Below are 12,282 nucleotides of genomic sequence, written 5' to 3' on the forward strand. Positions count from 1 at the left end.
TCTTAGGTTTTATATCCATTATTGAAAATAGGGTGTTGAAGTCTCCAACTATTACTGAATATCCTACTTCTTTCAGTTCTGTCAGTTTATGCTTCATGTATTTTGGGACTCTGTCGTTAGGTTTGCATATATTTATCATTGTTATATGTTCTTGATGGATTGACTTTTTGTCCTTTCTTTCGTGTAACAAGTTTTGTCTTCAAGTATGTTTTTTTCTGATATTTGTATGGCCACCCAGCTCTCTTTGGTCTTTCAGCACGTGTGTGGTCTTCTAGATTTCTAGGAATGTGTCAGAGCTGTTCAGAGCCCTTACTCCCTAAAGCATCTCACCCCCAGCTTTTCCTCCAAAGCTTTTCATTAGTCTACTGTTCAGTCCAACTGTTCTCCATTACCTCAGGCAGCAGCAGCTGGTAAAGCTTTTGCTGGTAAATGTCTTCGATATGGACCTTTTAGCACTGGCTGAATGCTGAGTTGGACAAAATAGGGCAAATGCTTTTTTTGTCTTTTTAAAAACCACCAGACGGGTCCAAACAAATAATTACAATTCTTTAAGAATGAAGCCTTTTCTGCTCCTTCTGGTACTGGTGGCCCAGATGCAAGGTCTTACTTCAAGGCTACCAGAGTCGGAGAGCTGGGGTTGGGACTAGGGCAAGGTAAAATGCCACAGAGCTTGCTGTTCTTACTGACATGTCCTGGCTTTTCTTGATTAAGTGCTCCCCTGCAAGCTTTAGTTTCCCAAATTCCAAGAAAGCTGATTGTGACAGTTTTACCAATTTTTTCATTGGTTTTTTGGAGGGGTGCACTTTGAGGTTCCTTACTCTCCACCATTTTTACTGCTATCACTGGTGATGTTTTGATGTAACCTGACAATGAGTTTATAATATGTGTGGGAAACAGTGTGCCAAAGTTTTTATCAGGTTTTATCAAGTTTTGTACTTTATGAAAAATACTGAATAATGTACTTTAATCATTGACCTATTTAAGTGTTCCTTAGTTTTGGAACTCAGTTCTTTGTACCCTTGAGCTCTTAACATTTGATATTACTGTTTAGCTATGAGTGTATGAGTAAGTACCTTCAATTGTCAGTGGGTTCTTAGAGTGAAATTACTTTTCAAAAAACATTTGGTCACCTTTATTTTGAGGCATGAGATTCACAAATGATGATTAACTTGCAACACTGAAAAATATCTTGACAAGAAAAATATTGTTACCACATTGCAGATTTTGATGTTTTCAGTGCATTAGGATAACTTTGGTGGTGTTGTGTTGTACAAAATGATTTTGCATGAATCATCTTACAGAATGAATGGTTTATGTGCTTGCTTTTCCCCCTCAGTCTTTTAAAATTATTTCTTTAACATTAACAATACAGAAAAATTTCTTAATTTCCTCCCTACTGTGAATTCTATTATTGCTAGAAACCTTGGTAGATTAATCTTATGTGGGATGAAAACATGTAGATGTTAGCTTAACAGTTAACTAGAATGGAGATGGTCTTTCATATTATGTTTTTTCTTTCTGATAATATTTCCATTTTCTTTTGACATACCAAATACATGGTATGGAAAATGTAAAAGTTAAGAGAAATTATTTCTAATTTCACTATACAAAGTCTGTTACTGTAACGTTTAGCTTTTCAAAGCATTCATACATATGAATGTGCGGTTGATTAATGGAGGGGAAACAATTTTTTCCCTAGGTCAAGGCAGCCTAAACAGGATCTTGATCCTATTGTACAACATTTTTGCTACTTAAAATTTTTAGAGGATTCTCATTTAGATGCAGCCTGGATGAGGCTGGGCATGTGTCTGGTAGCAGTGCCTGCACCCCCCCGCTGCTCTTCTCTCCGGGCATGATGGGCCAGGGCAAAGGTGCCTGCCTCACCTGGCCACATTGCAGACCATTCCAGTTGCCTTCGTACTCTATATTATATTATTATAGTCTTACTAAATAGAATAGTAGCTCTCTTATCAAATACTTAATTCTCATAAATAGCATCCTTGCGTTCCTGCTACCAGCTGTGGAGGTGGGAGAGATGAAATGCAAAGAGAAGCAATACCAGTGAGTTTTTGGCTTCTGAGCTTCGGCTGTGCAGCTCCTGCTGATTTTGACATGACCCAGGACTTTTCTTGGTTAGTTTTTTCCTGAATGAGACTTTCCACTTTGCGTGATAACTTGGTAATCTACCCTCTGAGACGCACTCTGTTCTGAGATCTGTTTCTGGACTTTATGTTTTTCCCCTCATCTGTCTGTCTGTTTCTATACCAGAATTACAGTTTTAACTTTTGAGGTTTTGTATTTTAATTTGCTAGTGTGAAGCCCCCCTTGTTATTGTTTTTTCCTCCCATTTCCGTCCATGTGTTGGGGTTGGGAGGTTATTCTCTGGTTCTCTACTTGCAGTTTAGAATGCCTTTTGAACTCTCCCTTCCCCCAGCGAAACCCCACACTCTTTCTTGGGTTTCAATATGAATTACACTAAATGTATAGCTTCAGTTGGGGGACTTGTGTCCTTATAAATATTTTAAACCTCTCCTTTAGGAATTGGTGCAATCTTCAATATTTTAATTTTCCCCCCCTCATAATTCTCTTTCTTTCTCCCTCCCTCCCGTTTTTGTTTTCTGAATATGCCTCTGTAAAATTCCGGAGTGTCTTCATTTCTGGTTAAATTTACTCTTAGGTTGATTTTTTTCTTGTTTTTGGTTATGAACAGGACCTTTTTGCCCCCATTTATACTTTCTAGTCATTTTATCTTGAGAGACAAATTTTCATTCTTCTTAAATGGACATAATTTTATCATGTTAAAAGCTTTGATTTAACATAGAACCAGCAAAGCTGATACTGGTACAGAGCAAAGCTTTTGCCATTTAAGACGTGTTTCACCATGAAGTAGATTAAAAGTGCTTATAACTAATAAATGGAAAATTCTTTTTAAAAGCATCATTATAAAAGTCTAGGATTTTTTAAAAATTGATTTTTAAAGAGAGAGAAACATCTATGTGAGATAGAAACAGCGATTGGCTGCCTCCTGCACTGCTTGTGCCCTGAACAGAATCGAATGGGCAACCTTTTGGTGGGATGACGCTCAACCAGCTGAGCCATGCCGGGCAGGACTGAAAGTCCAGGATGTGTTTATAAAGCTGCAGGGTTTGGTGTTGCCGTGGTGCTATTGTTGTGATGACCTTGGATTGAAAATGGAACGCTTGTAAGTCACTCATTTTGATCAGCTTTCAATAAATCAGCATTTACTTACCTGAGAGATGATATGTATGCCTCTGTGATGTATAGGCTTAGAAATATTTCTTGTCTATATGTTGACTTTTGAACAAAAGACAGTTTTGACCCATCTATTCATTTTCCCTTTTTTCCCTTCAAACAAGTCTAGTTTTGAAATTAGTTGATAGTTTTGGTTTTAATACTGTTGTCTAATGATCCGCTGCTCCTGATTCCCTTTTATGGAGCAAATCTAGCTTGAAGTTTATATTGTTGGCTGATCGACATATTCTGCCTATTGGGCCTTTAGAAGTGGATGGTGACAGCTCATGACTTGTGTTGTGTAACCGAGTGATAATATTGCTGTCTTCTCAGAAGTGTCTTCTCAGAGACATGGCTAATGTATGGCATCTAATAAACCATCTAATGCACATAGCAGAGACAGTGATCAACAGATTAATAAATTAGACCTCTATTCATGCTTAAATTGTCAAAGCTAATCATTTAAATGAGGTGTTCTATTTTAATTAAAGTTTCTGTCACCATAGTTAATGAGACTTGGAATTTTCACTAGAGCATTTAGCTCTTCCTTAGATTAGCTTTGATAGTATAATTGTAAATAGAGCCCTAATTCATTTAGTTGCTAACCTTTCCCCCAGTTATTTATTTATACATACACATGTGAAATAGCTTGCTAACCTTATACATTAGAGATATACCTTATAAGACAGTAATAAGCAAATTATGAATTTTTCCTTAAACTGGCAACCATCTTTTAACACTAGAAATTTATACATGAATTTAGTCAGTTCTTCCTTCTTAAGTGGCTTTTGAAATTTTAGCACATTTTGATATTTAGAAAAAGATATTTAGCAGTAGACTTAGAAAATAATGATCATGCAATGTAATGATTTCACAATTTAACATGAATATCTATAAACACACAATCATACATGGAGATGAACCCAGAATCAGGATCTCTGACAGAGTAGGACAAAAACCCTGTACCAGCCAAAACTCTAAGGGAGGAAAACCATTTTTGTTTGGTGGAGCTGTGGGGCCAAGCCTCTTTGTCTTTTTATCTCTCTGTCCTCCTGTCCCTCTAAACATATAAAGAAGAAATGCCATCAACTTACACTCTCTTCCAGAGAATGGAAGAGAAAAGAACTTCTCAGCTTACTATATATGGCCAGCACTACTCTGATACCAAAATCAGAGACAGTACAAAAGAGAGAAACTACAGATTGATCTCTGTGAACATGGATGCAGATATTCTCAACAAAAACATTAGCAAGTTGAATTCAGCAATATACAAAACAATACACTATGACCGCGTTGAGGGTTATGCCTAGAATGCAAGGCTAGTTCAGTATTTGAAAGTACATCAGTGTGATTCACCATACTAGCAGTCTAAAGAGAAAAAAGACATGATTATATCAATAGATAACAGCAACAACAAAAACCCACACACATTCGACAAAACACAACATCCACTCATAAAATCTCTTGGAAAACTAGAAATAGAAGGGAAATTCCTTAAACTGTTAAAAGTTACCTATAAAAATCTTACAGTGATCATCATACCTTAATGAATAGAGACTGAATGCTTCCTCTCTAAGATTAGGAGCAAGGTAAGATGTCCACTCTTAACACTCCTATTCAGCATTGTACTGGAGTCTTAGCCAGTGCAGTATGGCAAGAAAAAGAAATAAAAGGTGTAGAGACTGGAAAGGAAGAAATAAAACTGGCCCTGTTCTCAGATAACCTGATTGTCAATGTAGAAAAACCCAAGGAATCTACACAGAAAACTAATCAACAAAAATCGTATGACTGCTGTGAATTTAGCAAGCTTTCAGAATACAAGGTCAACACACACAAACCAATCCCGTTTCTATAGCTAGCATCGTACAATCGGAAACCCGAATGCAAAAGCCAGTACCATTACAGTGGCTCAAAGAAAAACGAAATACTCAGGTGCACATCTATCAACACTTGTATAGGTTCTGTATGCTGAACACTACAGAACTGCTGAAATGTAATTTATTTTGGTATATAAATCATTATGTTCAGTTGTCACCAAGATTCCTCTGCCTATATTCGAATTTCCTTTGAGGACAGATTCCAAAGTAGCAAATCATATTTTCATGCATTTACCTTCATCTATGTTGTATGAAATAGATTTACCGGTAGACTTTTATATATACATGTAAAACCTCCAGTTTTATATATCTAATTTGAAGAACATAAAAGCAATTTCAAGTTTTGGTTCTTTTTCTAACATAAAGGATCAGGTGTATTAATCATGTGATTTGGAATTGAAATTCATATTTCATGTACACATTCATCTTTGTCAATAGCTGCTTAGGAGCTGCTACAAACATGAGACACATACTTCCATAAGTCCTGCTGTGCCTGTCAACTGTGTGTTTTTTGTTGTTTTTTTAATTTCAGTTTGGAAGCTACAAAATGATATGTATTTTCTAAAAAATTTAATTGAATATTGCCTCCTTTTATTTCACCCTTCTGTTGCTTTCTGATTTTTAGTTTTTCTCATTTAAGCTTTGTGGTTCGTAGATCTGTTCATTGCAAAAAGGTGTTTGTTTATGCTGTTGTTGTATATATGTTAAGTATTTAATGAAAAAGGGCTTATAAAATTAATGCCTGAAATCCACACAAGTGTATTTAGTGTTCTGTTGTGTCAGCAGGGGATTTGATTATTATAACCTGTTCCTTCTGAGGCCATAGCAGACATTAATTTTATACTTAAGTATTCACACATGAAGACTTTAGAATGTGATCCCCTGCAGACTGTGACTGGGCTAAACACTTGGGGCCTGGTAATAAAAAGAAGCACTTCATTTTGATTCTACGAGCTAATCATCTTCATAACAAACACTGATAAGAAAAGACATACTGCACAAGCTATTTTGATCAGTCATCTGGGGATTGCCTTGCCATAGAGAACATAAAACAGTTTAGAAAGGTTGCTTATTCCACTCAGTACCGGACTGTAATGACCTAGACAGAGAAATTTTAGATGTGCTGATTAGTTAGGATGGATAATATTCTAGAAGACCAGAATCAAATTCAGAATGATCTTGACCATTGGAAAAAAATTGCCTTTAAAGCAGAGTAAAAGTAAAGATGAATTTAGATATTATTCTTGGAATGAGAGAAAGAACTGACTAGGTGGAAGTATCATCTCTTGCCTTTCTCATCCAGTAGCTAAGACTTCAGAAATGCAGAAACCACCTGGGCATTCATCACTTCATAGCAAGAGAATTGTTCTCCTTCTGCCCTTTCCTGCCTGTCTGCACAGGGGCAGCCAGCCCAGACCCATTCCCTTCCCTGGTTCATATTCTGATGGTTCTGTCCGTGATGGCCTTCCCCTCACAGTGCCTGTACCCTCATTTCCCCTATTTCATTGGCCTGACAATATCTGCTTGTGCTTAGATTCCCAAAAAGCATCCTGCTCTGACTGCCAATTCATCTCTCTCCTTTGTAATCTAACTTCCAGTGCCTGATTTCCAGTTATTGCTAGCAACAGTGGTAAAGGAAGGATTCCTCAGAATCGTAATGACTACACACTGAACAGCCAATCTATTAGGGGGTAGGCAATAAAAGCCAATCCCAATCTGTCATTTAAGATCTAACATGGCCCGGCCAGGCGTGGCTCAGCGGTTGAGCATCGACCTAGGATCCAGGCGATCGAGGTTCGATTTCCGGTCAGGGCACAGGCCCGGGTTGCGGGCTAAGGCAGCTGATCAATGACTCTCATCATTGATGTTTCTATCTCTCTCTCTCTCTCCCCCTTCCTTTCCTCTCTCTGAAATCAATAAAGATATGTTTAAAAGGAAAAAAAAAGGGGGGGGGGAGAAAAAAGAAAAAAAAAAAAAAGATCTAACATGGAATCTTATCTTTATATGTTACATTAAAACAAATAACAACAAGCCCTTCCTATGTGCCAGGAACAGTTACAAATGCTGTGCATGCTGAACTCATTTAATTCTCACAATAATCCTAAGAGGTAGGTACTGTGGATAATGAAGCCACATTTACAGATGGAGTTCCCAAGAGGTTAAGTCAGCTGCCCGGGGTGACACTGCTCATAAAAAGCGGGATATTTCTGAGAATTTCTACTTAAAACAGTGAGATTGCTGTGCACCTAAGGAAGGGGGTATAGGTTCCACTGACTTATGAAATGTCCTTTTTCTTTGTGTAGTATGAACCCAGAGGACCTGGCCGGCCCTTGTACCAAAGAAGAATCTCCTCTAGCTCAGTCCAGCCTTGTTCTGAAGAAGGAAGCACTCCTCAAGACAGCCTTGCTCAGAGTAAAGAGCTTCAGGACCACAGTAACCAATCTTCTTTCAACTTTTTATCCCCGGAGTCCTGGGTAAACGCCACCTCATCTTCCCCCTATCAGAACATTCCGTGCAATGGATCCAGTAGGACAGCTCAGCCCAGAGAGTTGATAGGTAAGACAGAATTGGCAGGCTGCTAAAACGGCATCTTTATGGAGTTTTCTTCCATCTCCCCATTTGCATTACTCACATTGAACACTATTTAATGGTCATAGCTCATAGGTGGCCTTGGGTATACGTATTAATTGAGGACCATATTGATTCCGTATATATGGTCTGGAAGGTAAATGAATCTATCTATATGGGAACTGTTTGTTTTGATCATTTTGACCTGTGAATGAATGAAAGAGGTAATAGAACTTAAAACAGTATTTCTAAATACTAGACAGACTCACCTTTGCTTGGGAAAAGTTTGTTTTCTGGGTTTGGGGGTTTTTTCTTCAGAGTTGGGGGGGGTGGAGTTGGTTAGGTCAATAACAGTTTTCAAGGATTTATTGTCAGTAAAGTTATTCACAGTTTGAGACACAGTAGAGTTTGGCCATGGGAGAAATCAGTAAAGTCTAACATTTTGAGATTTAGAAATCCTTTGTTTATTTCTTGTACTCTGATGAACTGAGAAATCCAAGGCTGAAGAGTTAAAAAAACAAAAAAGGCATAGAAAGGCATTGGAATGGACAAGGCCCTGAACTTGTAATGTGTGGTGTGATGTCTGACGTCTTCCTCTTTAGTCTCGAACATGAATGCACTTTTAGCTTTCCTTTTGTTCCCTCTTTTTTTATGGGTATTTTGAATGTAAAGAAATGAATGCTACTGTTTGCATTCTGTGATCTATAGCCTGTTTGTGGGCTGTAGACATTGATCTTTGGGAACAAGCCTGTGATCTTTGGCAAATTTCTGCCCTGGTAGCAACCTTTGTATTTGAAATTAATTTTGTTCATCTTTAGAATGTGAATCCATTGTTTCTGTAACTGACCCATTTTTGAGTATGTGCCATACAAGCATATTTTTAGAACAATAGACATGGTAGGGCAAAAAGCATTAAAAAGATTTAGGTTTTGTTTTCTGGCAAGACATTGTCATTTTAATCTTTAAACACTCATTAGTACCTACCATGTGTGAGCTGTATTGTGCCTGGGGTTGCTTTGTCATTTTAAAGGTCTAACATAAATACACTGCTATTATCATATTTGAATTTCCTGAAAAACATCTAAATTACAAACCAGTGATGGAAATTTGTTACTTTTTCCTTGATTTGTTTGTAATAATTTATTTTAAAGACAACATCATTTCATTCTTTTTTCCACTTAAATTTAAGCATAGCTGTTGGCCAAAATCAATAAAAATCTGCCCTGCCCTGGCTCGTGTAGCTCAGTGGTTAGAGCATCAGCCTGTGCACCGTAGGGTCTTGGGTTCCATTCTGTTCAAGGGCATGTACCTGGGTTGCAGGTTTCATCCCTGGCCCCGTTTGGGGCGTGTGCAGGAGGCAACCAGTCAATGTGTCTTTCTCACATCGATGTCTCTCTCTCTCCCCTTTCCTTCCCTCCCTCCACTCTCTCTAAAAATCAGTGGAAAAAATATCCTCAGGTGAGGATTAACAAAAAATAAAATAAATAAAAGTCTGACTTGAGCTGATAAGGTAGAAAGTTCCTGAACAAATGCCCAAAGTACATGTCATTCATGGTATCTTTTACACAAATATAAAATTATTTTCTTTATTGCTGGAAGACAAATTATAGTGTTCTTTAGTTGGAAGTAAAATTAGGAGGAATAGAGTGAAATTTTAAAGGACCTTGAAAGTCTGGCAGATTATAGGAAACGTGAACTAAAGTTTATAGCTGTTTCTCCTTTACCTTATGCCTTGTTTACTTATGTATGGCAAGAAAAGGTAGCATTTTTAAGAAATGAAATTCAGTGCTACTGTAACGTAGGTCAATAATCAAAGCTACTTTGACCAGCAGTCTGCCTGTGCAGCTTATTTTTATTTAAGAAAGGACATCTTTGTTCCCATTTTCAAACCATGAGCAGTTAATAAATATCAAATGTCCAATTTTACTAATTAGAGTTTTAAAAGCAGACCAGCCATTCTGGTTCATGTAGTAAGCTCTTTTTTGAGTGTTAATAAGATAGAGAAGTTTGGTTAGTTGTGTTGTGATTTTGACATTCTGGGGCAGAAATTGCCTGTCCTTGTGGCTGCCCTGTCCCTGGGTTCCTGGAGATGAGAACCAGCTGTGACGCGCTAATGAGATGTGTGAGGATCACTGGACTCCACCTTAATCGCTATCACTGTTTTCTGCTTTTAGCTCCACCCAAGACGGTCAAGCCCCCTGAGGATCAACTGAAGTCTGAAAACCTCGAGGTGTCCAGTTCTTTCAATTATAATGTGCTGCAGCATCTTGGCCAGTTTCCCCCCCTCATGCCCAACAAGCAGATCGCAGAGTCGGCCAACAGCAGCAGCCAGCAGAGCTCAGGGGGCAGCAAGCCCACCATGTCCTATGCCAGCGCTCTGCGGGCACCCCCCAAGCCCAGGCCCCCGCCTGAGCAGGCCAAGAAGAGTAGCGACCCTCTGTCTCTGTTCCAGGAACTCAGCCTGGGGAGCTCGGCGGGCAGCAACGGCTTTTACTCCTATTTTAAATAATCACTTATTTTTTTTTGCCTCAAGGGAGAATGTTTTAATTTCTGTTTGTATCAATAGAATTAAGATAGTTGGACTTCATCTATAGATGCACAGTTCCCTTTGTTTTAATATTAAATATGTTCTCACTTAATTGCTTCGCTGCTAGACTTGCAACTAATTTTTTAAAAGTATATTCCATTATTTTGCATTTTTGACGTGAGTCGGAATTTTGACAGCTTTTATGTAGAATAAAAAATATTTTTAAATTTGTGTATTGTTACATATGTTTGCATCAAGCTAGCAGCTAAGAGGTTAATTGTGCAACTATAAAAAAAGAGAAAAAAAAGTTTGTCTAAAATGTATTTAAAAAGAAAAAAAAGTTGTAAGTAGCATTTACATTTATTCAATAATATTACCATATGCTGGGTTTCTGTACCAGAAATGGCCAGTTATGTACAAAATGTATGTTATTTTTGCTTAAATTCATTTAAAATTTTTTAAAATAAAGGGCAGCATCTTCTAAATACTTTAAGTTTTATCAGCTTTTTTTTTTTTTTTTGTGACAAGATGCTGCACTCTAAAACTTTTATAGTTTTAGACCACGTATGATGTGCTGATGTCATCTCCATCCACTGCAGGATAGAGTTACGGCATTCTTTGCAGGTATATCTGTATGCCACTGTTTTTGTAATGTGAAAAAACATGGGCATACTTAGTTATTTTTTGGACAAGCTACACTTCAAGCTTGTTTTTAATGTTAATTTGATAGTGTGTTGTTTTTTTAAACAGATCATGAAGCTGAAAAATTTTTAGGATTGTTGGTGCTTAGTAGACTTGGTAACTATTTTAAAAATGCGTGAATTTAGTAAAATCTTTTTTCCCTCACTATGCATGTGTAAACGTTTGTAATCTGGCTCCCACACCCCCTGCCCCCTCCAGTGGTAAAAAGAATTGTGCCGCTTTAAGGTTTTTTCCCCCTCCAGTAAAAATTTTGGTACCTTATTTGATGTTTACATTACAATGTGACATTATACATGGCAATTCAAATATTTTGCTCACTGTTTGATTTGAGGAACATCATTAAAGAAGAAACATGATGTTTGTCAGAGATGCATCAAAATTCATCAAAATCTGGGGCAAAAAACTACCCTTGTTTTTCATGTCTTTTGATTCTTCTAAAATAACCTCACTGAACTTGTACAAAAATATAAACTTTAAATAGCCATCTTAAATATTCTACAGTCTAAAAGTTGTTTTGAATGACCTTTGGTAGCATCCAAAGGGAAAACATTTACCCTCTTGAAACTTGTGGTCTCGTAACACTTGAAGCGATGCATGTCCTTACTGTTTTCCTGATCTCGTGCTACAGCTTATACTTCAGAAGTATCTTGAAACTACAGTATAACTTTTTTAAAAAATACGATGAGGTTGGGAAACGTTGCAGATGAACCAGTGGGTCCTGGTGATCCATGCCGAAATAGGTGTTTGGAGGGCTAGGCCACCCTGTATCCGCCGTAGGCTTTTCACGGGGCTGGAGAGTGGCAAGGGCAAAGGAAACTCGCATCTCTCGCATGGCTGGGGCTTGCTTGATGTTGGCCACCTGCACCCCTGCACCCCTCAGATGGCTTAGGAGAAGAGCGTGCCTTTAGCCGAAGGCTACCAAGCTTCAGGGCAGGTGAAGGGCACCGCCCGCTGAGCTGTCCTTCTGTCCATCTGTCCATCTGTCCGTGGCGGCGGTACAGGACCTGCAGGCTGCAGGGTGCGAATGGTTAGTAGAAATCAGAGCTGAAAGCAGAGCCGGCGAGGCACAGCAAGCACCACACCTTCTCCGTGCGAGTCAGATCCCCACGCTTAGCTACGCCAGCTGCCACTCAGTGTACCTTAGTCACCAGGAAAGAAGAAAAAATTTCCCCATGTAGCTCTGCATTTCCAACTGTGTGACAGAACCGAAGACATAGCCCAGAGGAAAACCAGGTCTCCCTGATGGGAGGATGTCCATGAAAAATCATTTTCTGGTCGATGATGATTCTCCCCCTCCCCCACAAATCTACAGACTGTAACAGGCCAGATAAATGTTCAGAAGCATGTGGGTGATAT

The 12,282-nt window shown here is 38.4% G+C and overlaps 1 protein-coding gene across 4 annotated transcripts in view; it reads left to right on the forward strand.

Annotated features, from left to right (window-relative positions):
* HELZ (helicase with zinc finger) overlaps positions 1 to 11,071 on the forward strand; it is a 114,072-nt gene extending 103,001 nt beyond the window's left edge. For all 4 annotated transcript variants that reach the window (XM_087826309.1, XM_087826310.1, XM_016204721.2 and 1 more), the window contains 2 exons: positions 7,433 to 7,685; positions 9,872 to 11,071. In XM_087826309.1, the coding sequence (XP_087682435.1) occupies positions 7,433 to 7,685; positions 9,872 to 10,206 (588 nt within the window). In that variant the 3' untranslated portion in view covers positions 10,207 to 11,071. The remainder of the gene's footprint in view (positions 1 to 7,432; positions 7,686 to 9,871) is intronic.
* Positions 11,072 to 12,282: the final 1,211 nt, after the last annotated feature.

Source organism: Miniopterus natalensis, chromosome 17, assembly GCF_054644295.1.
Source record: "Miniopterus natalensis isolate mMinNat1 chromosome 17, mMinNat1.hap1, whole genome shotgun sequence".
In the NCBI taxonomy this organism is placed as follows: domain Eukaryota; kingdom Metazoa; phylum Chordata; class Mammalia; order Chiroptera; family Miniopteridae; genus Miniopterus; species Miniopterus natalensis.